At 37.4% G+C, this 21794-nt stretch overlaps 1 protein-coding gene across 6 annotated transcripts in view; it reads left to right on the top strand.

The window, feature by feature from the left end:
- Positions 1 to 21794, top strand: part of CLASP2 (cytoplasmic linker associated protein 2) — a 178645-nt gene that overhangs the window by 42172 nt on the left and 114679 nt on the right. For all 6 annotated transcript variants that reach the window (XM_083379335.1, XM_083379333.1, XM_083379336.1 and 3 more), the window contains exon 8: positions 20523 to 20669. In XM_083379335.1, coding sequence (XP_083235461.1) covers positions 20523 to 20669 — 147 coding nt within the window. The remainder of the gene's footprint in view (positions 1 to 20522; positions 20670 to 21794) is intronic.

Here is a 21794-nt window from a genome sequence, read left to right as displayed (position 1 = left end):
CAAGCTCCTCACCGTCTTTGCTGCTGTTCTCTGCATTCTGTTTAGTTTCTTAGCATCCTTCTTTTCTTGTGACCAAACTAGTCACAGTATTTAGGTGCATTCTGACTAGTTCTATGTTTAATGATTTTAATTATATTCTGCTGATTACATTTGCTGTTTTGGCTTCTGTATGCTGGGTCATGCTTTATTTGTGGTTTACTGGGAAATACAGTTCCTTCTCAAAAATACTATGGCCAAGCTAGGTACCACCTATCTTATATTGGGAGGAGGGTTCTACTTAAGTGTTGAACTTTGCATTTCTTTCTGTAGAATAGCATTTTGTTGGATAGAGACCAATATTCAAATTTCAGGATCCTTTTGAAACTTGAGGCTGCCTTCTGAGGGGTTGGTTAATAACACCCCATCTTTGTGTCTTCTGCAACTTTGCTGAGTATCCTTAAGTCATTTGAAAGGTGTTGAAGCACCTGGGTCTAGGACAGAATCCTAAGATTCCTCACTGCATATCTCTATCCAGGTACTTCATATAGTATTGAATGATTTAGACTTCTTGAACTTCAAAGTATTCTTGTTTCAATCATCCATTTTCTTCATTGATTCTTTCTGATGATCCAGTTTTCACAGTTGGGGAAATATTGGCCTCAGTAATGTACCTTTATTGTAAAAGCAGTGACTTTGCATTTTAACATTTTGTCTAGATTAGATCTATTATAGTTTTTCTCCCAAGTAGAAGATATATCTATTCCATGACTATCATTATTATCCCTATGAATTTTGAGTTAGGTAGACAAAGCTAGCATTGTATCAATTTCTCCTCTGTCTCCTTATATTGAACTGGCATTGCCTATTAATAGTGTTTGCTTTAATACTAAACAGGCCATATTTTTTATCTGCTTCTTTTATCTTCAGCAGAAGACTTGGTCACTTATAGGTACTAGAGTGGCAAAATCAGCTGATGTCAACGTCTCTTAGAGTAATTTTAATTCCAATATCTATTTCATCTACCCAATATTTCTCAGTATATATTCAGCAAATAAGTTAAATAAAATAAGAGTTTGCAATATTACTCCATTCCTTTCCCAATTTTGAAACATTTAATTGCCCCATATTCTAATCTAGTGCATTCCTGGTCATTGGACAAATACTTTAATAGGCCAACAGATGAGGTAACCTGATATTACCTATGTGTTTAAAGATTATCTACTCATTTGTTGTCTTCTACACAGTCAACACATCAGTAAAGCTAAACACTTTTTGGAATTCCCTGACTTTTTCCATTGTCCCTCAGTTGTTAGCAATATTATCTTGAGTGCCTGCCTTTTCTGAATCCAATTTGCACATCGGTCAGTTCTTGTATACTATTGATATCTAAATTATAAAATATTGAGTATTGTCAAATTGCCACCTATTTTAGTGTTTTAAGCATTTCCTAACACTGATTTTTTTAAAGAGATCCATTGTTATAGCAATTAATTGGAATGACACTGGCCAGGTTCAGGTCTTCCCTAAAGCATAGAAACTCTCCATGTACTTTGACCATTGTCACACTCTCAGCCCAACCTACTTCACTGGATTGTTGTTTCAAAGAGAGATCACTATCCATCCTGAACTTCTGAATGGATGTTAGGATGCAAATCTATACATATAGATCATTTCTACTCTCAGGCTGTGTTGTGGTATATATTGTGTTGTGTTGTGGTATATATTACAAACTACAGATAGAGAGCTTTAACTGCCTGAGAGTGTTATGCAGTTTGGTGTGATGGAAACTGGCTTAGCTTCTTTCAGATAAAAATAGAAAGGATGAGGATATAGAAAAGAAAATAACATAGGACAGTGTGTTTAAGCAGGGATGCCTTTTCTGATTTCCTAGATGGGCAAGGAGCTTTTTTATATAATACATTTTTGGAAAATGTATTATTGCACTAAATTACCTGGAAAATTCCTGCAAATTCTAACTAAGATCTGGAGCCATAGGTGATAAATCCCACTAGCTTCCAGCTTCTTACCCATAACTTCTGCTTCATTTTTAAATAGGTAAACTTCACACTGCAGAACATCTAACTCTAGTTCCATAACTACATTAGAAGCCAGTTAAAAAGTATGTCATAAGAAAAGGATTGAATTGTACAAATTAATGGCTCCTGCTGGCTAAAATAACAAAAATGCAATTGTTAAATTGTTATCAATATATTGAACTGGCTCTTTGACCTGGCCAGGTCATGTTTAATAAATTCACCAAAGAAAGAAAAAAAAATATATCTGAAGAAGAAAGAGACACAGTGGACCACTATATATACCTTGGCCAACAGATCTCAATGAAAGGTGATACAGTAAAGGAAAATGAATGGCATGTTAAACATGGTTGGCAGACATTCAGCAAACTAAGCATAATTTTCAAGAGCAACCTCCCCCTGAAGAGAAAAGTTTTTGATCAACGAAAGTTTGGGCTCAGTTATAATCATAAGTTGAGGACTATCTGTATAGTACATATTCACTTTTTAAACTTGACTGAAGCCCATTGTTTATTTTAGTTAGGGAAATGAATCCTTACAGTAACCTAGTTTATTTGTTTCTTCGTGACTGGTTTTGATTTACATTCTTAATGTAAGAATTTTTTTCCAAATGTATTTTAATCCATATTTGTATGCATTATTATCATTAAGTCATACTTTATTTTACACTTTTAGAAATGTTTATGTTAAATTACTTAGATTAAATAATTATATTCTAGCTCCTTAGATATTGTCCCAGAAACCATAAAATGTGCTGTTCTCCTGCTGAGGTAGGCATGGGTAAGATCAGATATTGGATTATTCTTCTGCCCTTTTTGGCACCTGTTATTTCCAAAGTTAAGAAATCCCAATGTCATTATATTCTAAAAAGCATGGGAGAGGTTGAGGCAAAATGTTGATATTTGAATCCTTGGTTTGATTTAGACTTACAACCAACTTCAGATTACCAACCAATTTACAGATTGCTTACAGATTTCTCTACCCTAGTTTCTACTCTGATCAGTCTTACAGAAGGCTAGTCAATGGATCAGGGTACTGTATTTCAGTTTTAGGGTTTATTGGAAATACCTGAACAGATGAAGTTTTCCCTTTTTTATTGATTAGTACTTATATTAATGAAAGCTGGTATGCTGCCTTATAAGCCTTCATAACCAGTACTACATCATTTGGTGCTAAAATCAAGAGTGTGCAAAACATATGATGTTGTAAATGCAGTTTAGAACCACTTACCTTATTTATCTATTTTAAAAAATATTTACTGTGAATTGCTTTTTATTTCTGTTTCAATGCCTTCTCTCCTTTCCTAAACTTTTAGACTTTTCCCAAGAACTCTGTAAACACTTCAAAGGGAAGGGAGATTAAGGTATCAAAAACATAAGAAAATCATTTTTTAAAATCTGAAACAGGATGCTGTTTGATTTATAACATTGTTCTTGTTCCTGATGCACAAACCATAAATCATGAATCACTGCAAAGTTGTTGCTGGAAACTAATAAAACTTAGAAATAAATTATCTTGATTCCTTAGGACTTTCCCGTGAAAATACTCAAGGATGATAATGTTTCCAGAGAAACTTAACTTTGTAGTTGTTGAGGAAATGGTGAAAAATTGGCTACTGAGAATTCTAAAAGAAAAGAATTATCTTGATCATTTTGATCATGATTCAGAGCTGGATGTGGGATGAAAACAGTATTGATTACTATTATGAATGACCTTTGATGGGGCCTGGATAGTGAAATATGCCTGTCTTGGTCCTGTTTGATATCTTAGCAGCATTTGACATCATCGACTATGGAGTATTTCTGGATCAGAAAGGATCCTTCTGCAAGAAGCTGGGGAAAATATTGCATTGTGGAGAATTTTATAATGTTCTGTAATTAAAATAATTGCTATATTGTCTACAATATTCAACTACACCAGGGGTGTCAAACTCAATTTCATTGAGGGCCGCATCAGCATTGTGGTTGCCCTCAGGGGGCCGGGTGGGTATGGCCAGGGTGGGCGTGGCCTACTGGGTGGGCGTGGCTAGAGTGCATATGGCCTACTGGGTGGGCGTGGCCAGCTCTACATCGTTTGCATCAAGGGTGCCTATGGGGGCCTGGGCAGGAGTGGGACAGATCTGAGGGTCTCTGGCAGAAGGAGGGTCTCTGGGCCAGGGCCAAGGAAGTGGGGGCCATTCCCTCACTGTTTCCAGGATGGCTTCGCGGGCCGCATGAAACCACTTCGCGGGCCGGATCTGGCCCCCGGGCCTTGTGTTTGACATGTCTGAACTACACAGTAGGCCTTTCTATAAAACCCAAGCCCCTGCTATAGATTTTATTATGATGTCGTTTAAAAAACTTTATTCAATTTTCTAAGTTCTAATGTTCTCATTTAAAGTCTGTTTTGACTTATTGGAATACATTGCTTAAAAATTCTTCTGGGTTTGAACAAAAGTCATATTTAGCAAAATATGATCTAATCCTGAATATGTGCAAAACAATAATCCCTGTATTCTATTTCCAGTGTGTCTATTTTAGACAAGATATGCAAGATTTCCTACTTCCCTTCCCTCTTTTCTTCATAACTAATTTGCTCATCTTATTCTGAAAGATACACTGATTATTATTAATGTTTTGTTTGTTTGTTTGTCTGATGTAGTGTACCACCCCTAGTTCTTTGGGGTTCCGGTATATTATGTGTACTGCAAGTAAATAAATACATTATAAATAAGTAAACAAACATAGAGTAAAGGCTATATAGACATTTTACCTTCATGAAGTATTGTTATTTTTTTTCTTAGATTTCAGGCACTGTTTAGATCTTATTTTATGTTAAGAGTCTTCCACATTTCTAGGATATAAAAATGTGACTGAAGAAAGTTTACAATAGCTTGCTTGATGTAGGTAGTGTATTCATGCACAATTTAACACTATCAAATAATTAAGTATGAACAATACTATATGTTGTTGTTAGCTGCGAAGTCGTGTCCGACCCATCGCGACCCTATGGACAACATTCCTCCAGGCCTTCCTGTATTCTACCATCTTCTGGAGTCCATTTAAGCTCACGCCTACTGCTTCAGTGACTCCATCCAGCCACCTCATTCTCTGTCGTCCCTTTCTTCTATTGCCCTCGATCTTTCCCAGCATTAGGCTCTTCTCCGGTGAGTCCTTCCTTCTCATTAGGTGGCCAAAGTATTTGAGTTTTAGCTTCAGGATCTGGCCTTCTAAAGAGCAGTCAGGATTGATCTCCTCTAGGACTGACCGGTTTGATCGCCTTGCAGTCCAAGGGACTCGCAGGAGTCTTCTCCAGCACCATAGTTCAAAGGCCTCAATTCTTTGGCGCTCAGCCTTTCTTATGCTCCAGCCTTCACTGCCATACATTGCAACTGGGAAGACCATAGCCTTGACTATACGCACTTTTGTTGACAGGGTGATGTCTCTGCTTTTTAGTGTGCTGTCTAGATTTGCCATGGCTTTCCTCCCCAGGAGCAAGCGTCTTAATTTCTTGCCTACAGTCCCCATCTGCAGTGATCTTGGATCCCAGGAAAACAAAATCTGTCACTACCTCCATTTCTTCCCCATCTATTTGCCAGGAATTGAGAGGGCCAGATGCCATGATCTTGGTTTTCTTAATGTTAAGTTTCAACCCAACTTTTGCACTCTCCTTCTTTACCCGCAGCAAGAGGCTCTTTAGTTCTTCTTCACTTTCTGCCATTAGAGTGGTATCATCTGCGTATCTTAGGTTGTTGATATTTCTTCCGGCAATCTTAATTCCAACTTTTGATTCATCTAGCCCTGCCTTTCTCATGATGTGCTCTGCATATAAGTTAAATAGGCAGGGCGACAGTATACAGCCTTGCCGGACTCCTTTCCCAATTTTGAACCAATCAGTGGTTCCGTGTCCAGTTCTCACTGTTGCTTCTTGACCCGCATATAGGTTTCTCAAGAGACAAATAAGATGGTCTGGTACTCCCATCTCTTTAAGAACTTGCCACAATTTGTTATGATCCACACAATCAAAGGCTTTAGCATAGTCAATGAAGCAGAAGTAGATAACTCCCTAGCTTTTTCCATGATCCAGCGTATGTTGGCAATTTGATCTCTAGTTCCTCTGCCTCTTCAAAATCCTGCCTGTACTTCTGGTAGTTCTTTTTTTTTATTGAAAAGTTTTATCATACATTTTATCTTTAACAATCCCCCCTACCCCTCCCCTATCCCTCCCTCCCTACCCCTCCCCTCCCCCCCGACTTCCCAGAGCTAAGTACAAGGTATAAAAAACAAAAAAAAACAATCATAAACATCCATATGCTAACAACCATAAACTCTAAAATCTATCTCTCTCTAGCTCATATAGGATAACTACAAACACTATTAATATAAAATATATAAAAAAGAGAAAGAAAAAAGAGAAAAGAAAGGAAGACTTATTCAAATGCTACATGAAACTTTTTAGTCCCATATTTATTCTATATATACTTGATCCATTTTCTCCACTCCATAATATAACGTTCTTGCGAGTGATCTTTCAAATAAGCCGATATCTTTGCCATCTCTGCCAGGTCAGAAACCTTTAAGGTCCATTCTTCTATAGTCGGCAGTTCCTCCTTCTTCCAATACTGACCTATTAAGAGTCTTGCTGCCGTAATTAAATTCAGCATCAACTTAGTGTCCACAACTGTAACATCTGTAATTATTCCCAACAAAAAAAGTTGCGGACAAAACTTTATCCTTTGCTTAAAAATCTTCTGCATATTCCACCAAATTTTTATCCAAAAAGCCTTAACCTTTTTACAAGTCCACCATATATGAAAATATGTTGCATCTTCTTCACCACACCTCCAGCATTTAGGCTGATAGTTCGGATACATACTTGCAAGCTTTTTAGTATCTAAATGCCATCTGTAAAACATTTTATAAAAGTTCTCTCTTAAATTAAGGGTATACAAATTAGAGATCAGGATTATAGATTGAGAGCGTTCGCAGATGACCTGGTTGCTACAGTGACCCAGCCGGAGAACTCTGTTGTGGACCTGATGGAGATAATAATGCAATATGGGAAGGTTTCTGGATTTAAAGTTAATATACAAAAAACTAAAATTCTGGCCAAAAATATGACAGCTTCGCAAAAGGCTCTCTTAGAAGGATTAACTGGATTCGAGATTGTTAAAAGGGTCAAATATTTGGGGGTGCTTCTGTCGCCCTCTAATACAAAGTTATATAAAAACAACTATGAAAAATTATGGGGGAAAATTCAAAAAGAAATGGAGAGTTGGGAAAAATTGCAACTGTCTTTGTTGGGGCGAATCGCAGCAGTGAAAATGAATGTCCTGCCTAAATTTTTATTTTTATTTCAAATGATACCGATTCTTAAGAAAGATTCTAATCTGGAGGAATGGCAGCGAGGTATCAATAAATTTGTTTGGGCAGGGAAAAGGCCACGAGTTAAACTTAAGATTATGCAGGATACTCGTGAAAGAGGTGGTCTTAAAATGCCCAATTTTAAATTATATTATGAAGCTGCTGCGTTAGCAGGAATAAGTGATTGGCTTAATTTGACACAAGAGAGATTATTAAATCTTGAGGGCCACGACTTGTTGTTTGGCTGGCACGCATATTTGTTGTATGATAAGAAGGTAGATAATGTGTTTAGAGTGCATATTTTAAGACAGGCATTGTTGAGAGTTTGGAAGAAGTATAGACATAAGTTAGATTGCAAGATACCATTGTGGGCAATCCCAAAACACGCAATAGAAAATATAAATGTTGGTTTTAAACATGATGTGACTACGTATAAGGAGATTTTAAGTTTGGAAGGAAATGCCTGGTGTCTGAAACCATACAGCCTCTTGCGAGATGAGAAGATTGTCCAAACTTGGTTTCAATATATTCAGCTACGGGCCAGGTGGAAAGAAGATCAGAAAACTGGTTTTACAATGACTGATGAAAATCTGATAAAGCAAATCAGAAATCAGGGTCCAGCACATATTAAACGGATATATCTTGCTTTGATAGAAATTGACTCAGAAACAGAACTTGTTAAAGATTGTATGATTAAATGGGCCCAAAACATCCAAGAAGTTATTACAGTGGACACGTGGGAAAGGATTTGGGTGAGGAACGTAAAATTCACACAAGTACTTCTGGTAGTTCTTGATCCACATACTGCTGAAGTCTAGCTTGTAGGATTTTAAGCATGACTTTACTAGCATGAGAAATGAGTGCAATGGTGCGATAGTTTGAACATTCTTTGGCACTGCCTTTCTTTGGAATTGGAATCTAAACTGATCTTTTCCAATCCTGTGGCCACTGTTGAGTTTTCCAAATCTGCTGGCAAATTGAGTGTAGCACTTTTACTGCACTGTCTTTTAAGATTTTGAATAGCTCAGCAGGAATACTGTCACCTCCACTAGCTTTGTTGTTGGTCACCTTTTCTAAGGCCCACTTCACTTCACATTCTAGGACAGACATGTCAAACACAAGGCCCGGGGGCCGGATCCGGCCCGCGAAGTGGTTTCATGCGGCCCGCGAAGCCATCCTGGAAACAGTGAGGGAATGGCCCCCACTGCCTTGGCCCCGGCCCAGAGACCCTCCCCCTGCCAGAGAGCCTCAGATGTGTCCCACTCCTGCCCAGGCCCCCATAGACACCCTTGATGCGAATGATGTCGAGCTGGCCACGCCCACCCAGTAGGCCATGCACACTCTAGTCACGGCCACCCAGTAGGCCACGCCCACCCTGGCCATACCCACCCGGCCCCCTGAGGGCAACCACAATGCTGATGCAGCCCTCAATGAAATTGAGTTTGACACCCCTGTTCTAGGATGTCTGGCTCGAGGTCAGTGACCACCTCATTGTGATTATCTGGGACGTTAAGCTCATTCTTGTATAGTTCTTCTGTGTAATTTTGCCACCTCTTCTTAATCTCTTCTGCCTCTGTTAGGTCCCTGCCATTTTGGTCCTTTATCATGCCCATTTTTGCATTAAACGTTCCCTTCATCTCTCCAATTTTCTTGAAAAGATCTCTGGTCCTCCCTATTCTATTGTTTTCTTCTATTTCTTTGCACTGTTCATTTAAGAAGGCATTCTTATCTCTTCTAGCTATTCTCTGGAATTCTGCATTCAATTGGGCATATCTATGTTTTTCTCCCTTGCCTTTCGCTTCCCTCCTTTCCTCAGCTATTTGCAAAGCTTCCTCAGACAGCCATTTTGCTTTCTTGCATTTCTTTTTCTTTGGAATGGTTTTGGTTGCTACCTGTTGTACAATGTCGCGAACCTCTGTCCATAGTTCTTCAGGCACTCTGTCTATCAGATCTAATTCCTTAAATCTGTTTGTCACCTCTACTGTATATTCAACAGGGATATGATTTAATTCATACCTGAGTGGCCTAGTGCTTTTCCCTACTTTCTTCAGTTTAAGCCTAAACTTTGCATGGAGAAGCTCCTGGTCTGAGCCACAGTCAGCTCCTGGTCTTGTTTTTACCGACTGTATAGAGCTTCTCCATCTTTGGCTGCAGAGCATATAGTCAGTCTGATTTCTGTGTTGACCGTCTGGTGATGTCCATGTGTAGAGCCGTCTCTTGGGTTGCTGGAAAAGAGTGTTTGCTATGACTATCGTATTCTCTTGACAAAATTCTATCAGCCTGTGCCCTGCTTTATTTTGTACTCCAAGGCCAAACTTGCCTGTTATTCCAGTTATCTTTTGGCTTCCTACTTTAGCATTCCAATCCCCCATGATGATAAGGCCATCATTTTTTGGTGTTACTTCTATAAGGTGCTGTAGGGCTTCATAGAACCGGTCAATTTCATCCTCTTCAGCACTGGTGGTTGGGGCATAGACTTGGACTACTGTGATATTGAATGGTTTGCCTTGGATTCGAACTGAGATCATTCTGTCATTTTGAGGATTGTATCCCAGTATTGATTTTCCTACTCTTTTATTGACTATGAAGGCTACTCCATTTCTTCTGAGGGATTCTTGCCCGGAGTAGTATACCTGATGGTCATCTGAATTAAATTCACCCATTCCTGTCCATTTTACTTCGCTGATACCTAAGATGTCGATGTTCAGTCTTGTCATCTCTTGTTTGACCACGTCCAGCTTTCCTTGATTCATGGATCTTACATTCCAGGTTCCTATGGAGAAAAAATCTTTGTAGCATCGGACTTTCCTTTCACCACCAGACACATCCACAGCTGAGCGTCCTTTCGGCTTTGGCCCAGTCGCTTCATTCTTTCTGGCGCTACTAGTACTACCCCTCTGCTCTTCCCCAGTAGCATATTGGATGCCTTCCGACCTGAGGGGCTCATCTTCCAGCGTCATATCGTTTTGCCTTTTGGTACTGTCCATAGGGTTTTTATGGCAAAGATACTGGAGTGGGTTGCCATTTCCTTCTCACGTTTTGTCAGAACTCTCAGCTATGACCTGTCCGTCTTGGGTGGCCCTGCACGACATAGCTCATAGCTTCATTGAATTACGCAAGCCCCTTCACCATGACAAGGCAGTAATCCATGAAGGGGACAATACTACATAGAACATCCTTTTATTAAAGTTTTTATAGGTGAGTGGGTCTTCAGTTTGACTGTCTGTTCTAAAAGAATGCAAATTGCCAACTATCTGCAAGGAATCAATCAGAGCTGAAGAAGCTTTTGGGATGAGAAGCAAAATGTCTTCAAAGAAAAAAAAGCACCTTTGGGACAACCATGACCTAGATCAGAGCTTTTCAACCAGTGGTATACATATCATCGGTGGTACATTGGTACCTGGTAGGTGGTACGTGGCCCTCCCCACTCCAGTCAACTGTAGCAGGGGAGGGAACAAGCCAAAGCAGCGCAGCTCAGGATTTGCCATAGGAAAATCCTTGGGAGCTGCAGGGTTGCCGGGGTGAGGCAAAGGCCCCAGGATTGGCTCACCCAGAAGAGAAAAGAGGAGGGGGCGGAGACAGGAAATGCTATAAAAGGAGGCAGTTTGGGCGGGAAAGGGAGAGGAAAAAAGACCCCAGAGAAAGAGGCAGAAAAAGCAGTGAGAGAGACAGAGAGGAAAGGAAAGGCTTTTGGGGAGGTGTGTGAGAGAGAGAATGGGGGGAATTTGGAGGGACATGTGAGTGAAAATGGGAGGGATTTCAGAGGGACGTATGAGCGAGAATGGGAAAGATTTTGGAGAGACGTGAGAATAGGGGGAATTGGGAGGGACATGTGAGTGAGAATAGGGGGATTTTGGAGGGACATGTGAGTGAGAATGGGAGGGATTTCGGAGGGACGTGTGAGCAAGTGGGAAAGATTTTGGAGGGAACGTGTGAGTGGGAATGGGATTTTGAAGGGACATGAGTGAGAATGGGAAAGATTTTGGAGGGATGTGTGAGTGACAATAGGATTTTGAAGAAATGTGTGAGTGAGAATGGGAGGATTTTGCAGGGACGTGTGAATGAGAACGGGAGGATTTTCGAGGGACATGTGAGTGAGAATGGGAAAGATTTTGGAGGGACATGTGAATGAGAATGGGGAGATTTTGGAAGGACGTGTGAGTGAGAAAGAGAAAAGGCTTTTTGTGAGAGAAGCAGTGAGGAGAAAGGGAGAAGAGAAGGAAGGAGATGGGAATGAGAAAGAGGGAGGGAGGGAGCCTAATCCTAATTCCCTCCACCGGAGACCCACAGATCCCTGCAACAAGCCCTCCCACCTGAGCAACATAGAGCTGGCCACACACACCCCACTCCCACCCCCATTGTAACCACAATGCTGATATGGCCCTCAATGAAATCAAGTTCAATAGCTCTGAAATAAAAGGTGGAAGGGGGGAGAGGATATAAAAGGAGGAGGGAGAGGTTGAGAGGATAGGATATAAAAGGAGAAGGGGTTAGAAATTTGTTAAATAAGTTTTGCCCCATTTTACAACTTTTCTTGGCACATTTGTTAAGTGAATCACTGCAATTGTTAAATTAGTAACACGATTGTTAAGTGAGTCTGGTTTCCCCATTGACTTTGTCAAAAGGTTGCGAAAGGGGATCACACATGACTGAGACACTGTGACCATCATAAATATGAATCAGTTGCCAAGCATCCTAATGTAAATCACAGGACCCTGGGGATGCTGCTATGGTCATAAGTGAAAAATGGTCATAAGTCATTTTTTCAGTGGCATTGTAACTTCGAACAGTAACTAAGCAAATGGTTAAGTTGAAGACTACCTGTACTTTATCACTTTTTTCCCTTTTCTTTTTGTTCATCAAGTTTTTGACACCTTGCTAGGCGGCTAGTGGTACTCTAATATCGCCATATCCTAAAAGTGGTACAATTGGTGGAAAGATTGAAAAACCCTGACCTAGATGACTGAGAATCTCCATAAAAATACAGTTTCTTTCCTGTTAATTATTCAGAAACGGGTGAGCATTCCAAAGGGCGGGCAAGTGGTTTGGAAATAAACAAATCCCAAAGATGTGAAACTGATTCACTTGTCAGTTTTGAGGTCACCTGACTTTCCACTTAGCAACCGCTTTGCTTTGTGACAGAACACTTTGTAATCACTTAACAAGGACTACCTGTACTTTGCTTTCAATGTTAGGTTTCCAAGTCTTATTCAATATTACTTTCCCAAAGTGCACAATATCCTAATTGGTACAACAATGTTGATTTTAACTTCTTGAGTTGTAATGAGAACCAGTGTGATCTAGTGGTAAAGATACCAGGCTAGAAACCAGGAGACTGTGACTTCTAGTCCCACTTTAGGTATGAAAGTTGGATGGGTGACTTTGGGCCAATTATCTCTGTCAGCTTAACCCATCTCACAGGACTTTTGTTGTGAGGAAAATAGGAGGAAAGAGTATTTAGGTATGTTAGCTGCCTTGAGCTATTTAAAAAAATAATAAAGGCATGTTACAAATAAATTATACTATTATTTTATATCACCTTTATCTTTTAATGGGTATATTTCCATCCCCACCTGCTATTTTTTTTGTATCAATACAAAAACTCTAGAACTCTTTTTTTTTTCGTTTTTTCTAATACAGTACCTTAACCACTGCACCAAACTAGCTCTCATAGGGTTGTTTGAGGTAGAATATTTCTCAGTTATCTTTGTTACACCATTAATAAATGTACTGTTGAAAATTGTAATTGTTAATCTAGTATAGTGTAAATAATCTTTGACTTATGATCACAATTGAGCCCAAAATTTATGTTGCTAAGCAAAACAATTATTACATTTTGCCCGATTTTACAACATTTCTTACCACAGTTGTTCAGTCAATCATTGCAATTAAGTTAGTAACACATTTGTGATGTGAATCTAGCTTCCCTACTGACTTTGTCAGAAAGTGGCAAAAAGTGATCATGTTGCCCTGGGACACTGCAACTGTCATAAATATAAGCCGGTTGCCAAGCATCCAAATTTTAATCATGTCACCATGGGGAAGATGCAACTGTCATAAGTGTGAAAAATAGTCTTAAGTCACTTTTTTCAGTGCTATTATAAACAGTCACTAAGTGAATGGTTGTAAGTCGACAACTATATGTAATGTGATATGAAACTTTGTTTTGGAATGTTCTGTGGATAACGAGGTTCATGAAGATTTTTTTGCTGTTTCATGGGGGGCAGGAGTTTCACTGGAAGTTAGTTAAGTTAGTTAATTTTTCTTTCACAAGAGCTTTGGCTTTTGATTGGGTTTTCAGGATTCTTAAAAAAATGATTTCACAGCTTGAAAAAGACTGTTACTTGTGTTTTCTTTCCACTTTCTTCTATGGAGATTTAATTTAAGCCAGGGGTCCCGTGGACCGGCACCAGGCCGCAGCATACCAGCAACTGGGCCGCACAAACAAATGAAACCCTATCCGCTGGATGCAGGTAGCACACGAAACTATGCCCCCTCTTGTCCACGGAAAATTCTCCATAGAACCGGTCCTTGGTGCCCAAAAGATTGGGGGGCTCTGGTTTAAACTGCTATAATATGTTTTATACTTTGTAGCAATTTAAAATGTGAAGTAAAAAGCATGTGAACTCTAAATTCAATATTCTTTTTAAAGGCATTTTAAACAACTTTTGCATTATATAAAATGCACTGTTATTATAGATTTAATCTAGATAGTGCAGCTTTTGATAATTATTTTGAAAGTTAAACTTTAGAAGTCTTTTCTTAAAACTTGTGTCAAGCTTAGAATCATAATTGTTACTTTTAAAATCCCGTCAAATGCTTTGCTCAGACTATCTTATTTAATTTGGCCATGTGTCAGGTATTTTAAATATTATCTATGAATATTTATGTGAAAACAGATTATTTGGGATATCAGAATATAATGTTCAAAAGATTAATTACATTAAGCAAATGGTTCTGTTTTTTAAAATATATTTATTTATTTATCTTTTACCTAAAATTCCTAAATCATATAAGTTATGAAATTTGGACATATTTGTAAAACTATCGTATTCAATGCTTTATGTAGATAAATGATTGGAAACTATTTATTGCATTTTAAAATTGACTTGTAGAAGAGGTTGTGATATGGTGACTTCAAAGAAATAGTGCTTATCTAAAATGAAAAATAGGGTTTTCTAATAAGTATGAATTAAAACACTGCCATGTGTTTTTTCAGGCACTTTTAAGTAATAATTAATAGAATCATTCAGAGAAAACATGTTTTGTTTCAAACTTGGAATAGTAGTCCTTTTCATTTTGGTTGGAAAGAAAAAACAACCTCTGTAGACAATTAGATCTTCTGTGTTCCAACATGGCAAACTTTGTTTTGAATGTTTCAACCATGGAATATAATTGGAACTTAAATGATCCCTTTGCTCCATTGCTCTTAATAACAAAAGTTAACAGAGGTCAATAGTCTAAGCCAGCTTGCAGAAGGATTAACAATCTAAAACATTTTTGACATAAAAATTCTTAGTAATTGTGTTGTTCAATTCCTATGTGCTATTGAGTTTATGGCATCTACGTCTTCCCAAGAAAGTCATAATTTTAGTCTTGTAAGTGTAAGCTCTTCCTTCTTAGGGATCAGGAGAATTGGATCATATGAAAAGTCTACTAGAAGACTATTCAATCAAAACCATACAAACAATAGAGGCAAAAATGGAAAATATAGCCAAAGAACTCCATGACAAGATGCATCAAATTGCAGAGAGATGAAACAAATAGAAAGTGGATTTTGTGGAACATAGAATGGATACCGGGGATTTACAATATGAAGGAGATGTGCATAATTTTGCTGTGATGGAGCCACATGTGAAAGAATTACTACAACAATTTCATGCTACTCCTGAGGAAGTTGGGGAAAATATAAGGAGTAAGATAGTCCGAGCTTTGGCACAATTATTGAATTTTGAGGAAAATAGAATAAACAAGAATAAACTTGTAATGCCACAAACTGGGAAGTCCCTAATGGTGTGCTAGTCCATTTTGTAAAAAAATAAAAGATCAAGTCTTGAATTGTCATTTCAACGCTTAATTGCAGATTAATAATGTAAAAATAATTGTTTTGAAGGAAATTTCCATTAAAATATTGAGGAAAAGAAAAGCATATTCCTTCCTGAGAATTATTCTAAAAAAGAGTAGGATGTTATTTTGTTGGGACAAACTAGAAGTTATCTTTCCCAAGAAAAAAGATTATAAACTGAATTCTATAGAAAAATTGAAATATTTTCTTCTCAAACTTAAACTGATTGTAGACAAGACATAAGAAGCAAGGGCAATGGAGAATAAACTTGGTCAAAACCAAAAAATCAAATAAATCAAAGCCTATTAGTAGATTCTGGATGTCCTACCAAAGATGTTATTTGTATTCCAATGTTGATGATTGTGGCTGTGTTTAAGCAATGGTAAAGGGACATCTCTCTAAGTTTATTTAACAAAGAAAAAAAACAAGAATTAAAGAAAAAAGAGGTTTGGGTCTTCCAGATTTAAAACAGTATTTTCAGACATGTTGCTTGGTTTGAATGAAAGAAGGGTGACCTAAAGAATATGAGCTTATCGGATTTAGAAGGTCATGATTTGAAGTTTGGACAGCACACCTATCTATGGTATGAGAAATGACAAAAATGGTGAAGTTGACAGCACTAATTAGGAACAAGAATGTAAATAGTTTTGTGGTTACTTGGAAACCACTTCTGGACTTTCTATGTGGAAGAAATAGAATGAAATTTTAACTTTGGATTTTGATTATTACCGTATTTTTCGGACCATAAGACGCACCTGACCATAAGACGCACCCAGTTTTTAGAGCAGGAAAACAAGAAAAAAAATATTCTGAACCAAATAGTACCGGTATACTAGGAAGGAAGGAGGGGAGAGAGAGAGAGAAGGAAGGAAAGAAGGAGGGAGGGAGGGAGGGAGGGAGGAAGGAAGAAAGAAAGAGAGATAGAGAGTAAGAAAGAGAGAGAGAGAGAAAGAAAGAAAGAAAGAAAAAAAGAGGAGAGAGAGAGAAAGAAGGAAGGAAGGAGGAAGGAAGGAAGAAAGGAGGGAGGATGGAGGGAGCAAGGAAGAGAGAGAGAGAGAGAGAGAGAAAGGAAGGAAGGAAGAGAAGGAAGGAGGGAGGGAGGGAGGAAGAAAGAGAGAAAGAAAGAAAGGTAGGTACAGGTAGTTTGTTTTCCCTGAATAGGTTTTCTAAGATGCCGAAGCAATTTCAAACAATTAGCAGTATTATCTTGCAAATGGGAAATCACTTCCAATAAAATTCGCAGAGAAACCTTTGCCTATGAGGTTTAGTTTAGCAAAAACTTTCTTTAGCAGCGAGGTAAAAGAAAGAAAATGTGCACGCGCAGGGAGGGGGAGGCAGTCAGAAGGCATGGCAGGCACGTCCGTATTTCCTCCCCTGCCAACCAATCACAGGAGCGGAGCGGAGAATTCCATGTCTTTATTCAATCACGTCTCTCCAATGGAGCTGATGGACTGCGCTGACTGAACGGGAGACAAGTGTTTTCGCTTACCTTCGGACCATAAGACGCACCTCGTTTTTCCACCCACTTTTGGGAGGGGAAAAGTGCGTCTTATGGTCTGAAAAATACGGTAAGTGGTTTGTTGCTATAGAAATGGTTAGTAGTTACTATTTGGTATATGTAAAAGGTTGATACGATAACTTTATTAGTTACCGTGCTGTACTAAAAAAAAGTCAGAAGCTACTGCTTTTTCTTTTCTTTCCCCCTTTTCCTCACTTAATATTTCTTTTTTCTTTATTTTTATTTGTATTTTATATTAAGAAAAAAACTTTTAATAAAAATATATTTTTTAAAAAAACATTACCAGTTCATCAGAAGTGCAGAAGCCAAAGTTCTTCATATAACCCAGTAATCAGACCAAAACAAATAATCAGTAGAATTCCCTCAAGATAATACACAGAGTACATACATAGCAAAATTTCAACACATCAGTGATTTTCTGAAGGATTCATGTCAGCAGCCATAAAAACCAGATTCTAAATGCCAATCAGTATAAAGATGAGTTATTTTTAAAAGATATTGAGGTTAGCTACATTTGTCTATTCTGCATTCGCCTATATCCTGTTGAAATGGATAAGTAAGAATATAAAATTTAACACAAGCTAAGGACCATAAGAAAGGCTGAGCACCAAAGAATTGAGGCCTTTGAACTATGGTGCTGGAGAAGACTCCTGCGAGTCCCCTGGACTGCAAGGCGATCAAACCGATCAGTCCTAGAGGAGATCAACCCTGACTGCTCTTTAGAAGGCCAGATCCTGAAGTTGAAACTCAAATACTTTGACCACCTAATGAGAAGGAAGGACTCACTGAAGAAGAGCCTAATGCTGGGAAAGATTGAGGGCAAGAGAAGAAGGGGACGACAGAGAATGAGGTGGCTGGATGGAGTCACTGAAGCAGTAGACGTGAGCCTAAATGGACTCCAGAAGATGGTAGAGGACAGGAAGGCCTGGAGGAACCTTGTCCATGGGATCACGATGGGTCGGACACGACTTCGCAACTAACAACAACAACAAATGTAAAGAAGAAAAAAGAAAAAACAAAAAGTGCAAGAAAATAAAAAATAGAAAATAAATAAAAAATATACAAAGGAGTAATTTCTAATATTCTTCATAATTATACTGTAAGTAGAAATATATTTTAGCTCTTTTTAAAGTTAACATCATATACAGCAATGCATACATCACATACTCAAACATATGCACACATACCACTTTCACATTTACTTTGCCAATACATCTATATAAAGTCCAAAGTTCGAATAGCAAATAAATTATCAACAAATACAGTGACATGTAATAGTGAGCAATTCTCTTATGTCTAAGTTGTTATCTGTTGACCACAGCATCACTTCCATCTATGCTATGAGTTTAGGCATGCCACACCAGATGATGCAGGGACCAGTGGGAAAACATATTAAATCAGCCATGGGGGACTTAATCCAGTGTGGATAATTTTTAAGGGATGCTAAAAACCTGACTTCTGCATAAGTGGGTCATTGAGTCACCTGAGATGCAGGTTCTTTGCTGTTCCTCAGATCATTGTCAGGGATCATTTAAAACAGGGGTGTCAAACTGCCGGCCCATGGGCCGGACACGTCATGAAGAAACCACGCCCACCCCATTGCCGGCAATGGCAAAAAAGGTCTGATTCGTCGCGCGATGTCACGTGACATCGTGAGTTTGACATGTCTGATTTAAAAGCTCAGGAATAATGCAGACAAAAATATCAACCCCTATCTTTTTTATATCTAGTTTCCTGGATGAATTTGTGCTATGCACCAGAAGCAGAATTCGAATCCGAATATGTTTATTATAGAGAAGTGTTGGTGATTATTTTACTTGGTTAACAAACTAGGTGCCCTTTGTCTTAGAAATCTTAATGCCTCTCATGATTTCTGCATCTTTCTTAGTGAGTGTTTTAAACAATTTCTTGAGAAATTATAATATTACATAGAACTAAGGGGGCAATCATTTCCATTCAGTGTTATCTTCAATACATTTTTATTTTTGATTTAATGTGCTTAAAACAATAGGATATTCTTCAGAGTTCCTATGTTTTAAGGGTTAAAGTGATCTGAAATGTTGCCTTCCAGTACATGTGCAAGGGCAAAGTACAGTTACCATGGAGACTGCTAGAATAATGTGTTTCCTGTCTTCCTCTTGCATTCTGATAGTAACATACTCCTGCATACAAAATGCTTAGAGCCATATACCATTGGATGATTATCTGAAGGATACACTTTTGACATTTTTGGATATACATTAAAATTGATATCAAGTCCCGTACCAGTAGGGGTATGGTTAAGAGATACATAGTTAATGATATAAGTCGATATTTTTCAAACATTTTTTCAGCAGCACATTTCTAAACCTTTCTAAATCTAAAGTCATAGTTTTAAAACATATTTTGTCGAACATAATAGGAATGTTTAGTTTTATTCTAGAAAGATGTAAGATCTAGGGTAAAGCGTATAGGAATTACAAGAAATCCATTGACAGTGTGAAAACCATAACTGAAAAAATTTTCAGGGAAACTGTGCACACTAGGTTTTGTACAGTTCTGTATCAGCCTCGCCCATCTCATCTGTGATGAAAAACTACAGGTTGATTTTTTCATTTCATTTTGGATCCTGTCAAAAGTGTTTTTTCTATAATTGAATAGTGAAATGTTCACATGATATGCACAATATTAAGTTTTTAGAGTATGGATGTAATTTGAAATAAAAAATTAAAGTAACACTGAACAAATTGGAAACAAATGTTATAAGCCAGATGACATCTTTCAATTTTTAAAAATAAAGACCTTTTAAGAAAATTATACCCTATCATATATCACAAAATAGAATATGTAAATGTTTGGGGATGGGAATGAGTTTATATGTGTGAAGAATTTTTCACCTTTTCATCTAGCAGTGGCTACCAGCAGATGATGTCACCTTGCAGCTGATTGGCTGTTTCAGTACCTAGTGCAGGCAAGAGACAGAAGGATGCCGGCACAAATCTCTGTAGTGAATCTGTGCTGCTTTTTCTCAGTTTTATATGGAATATTTTGATTAATATTGAGATTATTCAACTGTACAGCCATGTGAGCAAGTGGGAACATTTTAGTGCAAGGGTCGTTGAAGAGCTGTCAGAGGAATGAGGCGGCTGATCTGTAAACGGATCTGTGATTGTAAGTGTTAAAATCAGGGTGGAAGGAATGAGCAGGGAGTGTTCATAGACACGTTGTAGGAGGATGTGTAGCAGAAATGGCAAGTACGACTGGTAGAAAAGCAGTGTTTTTCTTACAGAACTGCTGAATTAAATTGAAAATGTAAATGTTTAGTTGGAATTACAGATTGTAAGTGGACAGGAAATATACATCTAATGGATTTTTCCTTAGTTGCCAAAGATTAAACTTTAAAATGATAGATTCTATCATTTGCAAGTCCATTATATGAAATGCAATTACAATATTTCTTTTCTTTTGTTGTTTGTAGCTTTAAAGAAAAGTGACATTCCTTTTGATTGGATTTTTATACATACTACAGTTGTAAATATTTATTTTAAAAACAAAAGAATGTGGAGGTTTAATGCATGTTTTTCTTTTTAAAAACACCTTTATAGATAAAAGCTTTGATGATGAAGAATCAGTGGATGGAAATAGGCCATCTGCAACTGCCTCAGGTTTCAAGGTTCCTGCACCTAAAAAACCTGGAAATCCTTCAAATACAACAAGAAAGCCAGGATCTGCTGGTGGGCCTAAGGTTGCAGGTAAGGATAAATAATTCAGATGTCAGGATACTTTATTTTGACTTAATGAGAATGATATTGAAGACCTTTAAAGATACTGTATCATTCATAATTGCAGTATTTTTGCAAGTCAAGAAAGTATAAAACACCTTCAAAAGCTTAGGTCTTTAGATGAAATATAAATGATGAATTTTAACATTTTGAATGGATGCACTAGGCTTTCTAATTTTTTGTGACTGGTAAGAAAAGCACAAGCTTAATTGCTATCATGTTAGAAATCATATGTTATAAAATTATTAAGCATTGATACATTCCCATTTATAGAAAAACTTCAAAATGAATAAAATAATTAACCCTAATAATAGACTAGGGAAAGGAAGTGAACCATAGAACAGACTATATGAAGTCTGTCATAAAGGTAGAAACATTGATCATAAACAAGTTTTTTTAAAAAATACTTTCATGTTTCAGTAAATTATGAATTGCAGTTATTTTTTTTGTTCTTTTGAAACAGTTGAAAATGTAAAAAAATTACAAAAATAAATATTTCCATTTCCAAATGATTTATTTGAACCAAAAAAGTAATACTTCAATCAAAATGCAGGTGTAAATCTCATATTTAGAATACATTAATCTACCAGATAAAAATATTTATTTTCTCATCTAGTGTGCTTTTTCAATATGGTTTTTAATAGTTGAAGTTGCATCATCATTTGAGTGGGCTATTGCTCAGGATGTTTTCAGGGTAAATCAAGCATTTTAAGATAAGGTAAAAATGAGTTTATGTTCATTAAATAAATATATTATACAAACATGTGAATATATTTTTATCTATATCTTGCCTTCTATTTACCTACTAAACCTCAAATATTATTTATGTAAATCTGCAACAGGTATAAGTTTAGTTAACATTAGGAAATGTCTTCAAATTTGGCAATATAAGTGGCTTGCCATATTCTTTATATTGTACATATATTTTGCTATTCTGCTGTTTTGGTTTTAGTATACATTTTTGGGATAAACTACATATGACAAAATCAAATTCTTTCCCAGTGAAACTTCCTATAAATATGCTGATTTACAATTCCTATTATCATTTCTTAATAAAGTTTGAACGACTGGAAAAAAGTCTGTATTATCTATGTA

Source organism: Vipera ursinii, assembly GCF_947247035.1.
Source record: "Vipera ursinii genome assembly, chromosome: Z".
Lineage (NCBI taxonomy): Eukaryota > Metazoa > Chordata > Lepidosauria > Squamata > Viperidae > Vipera > Vipera ursinii.
Note: the sequence above shows the minus strand (reverse complement) of the source record. Positions and strands in the feature narration are given on the sequence as shown.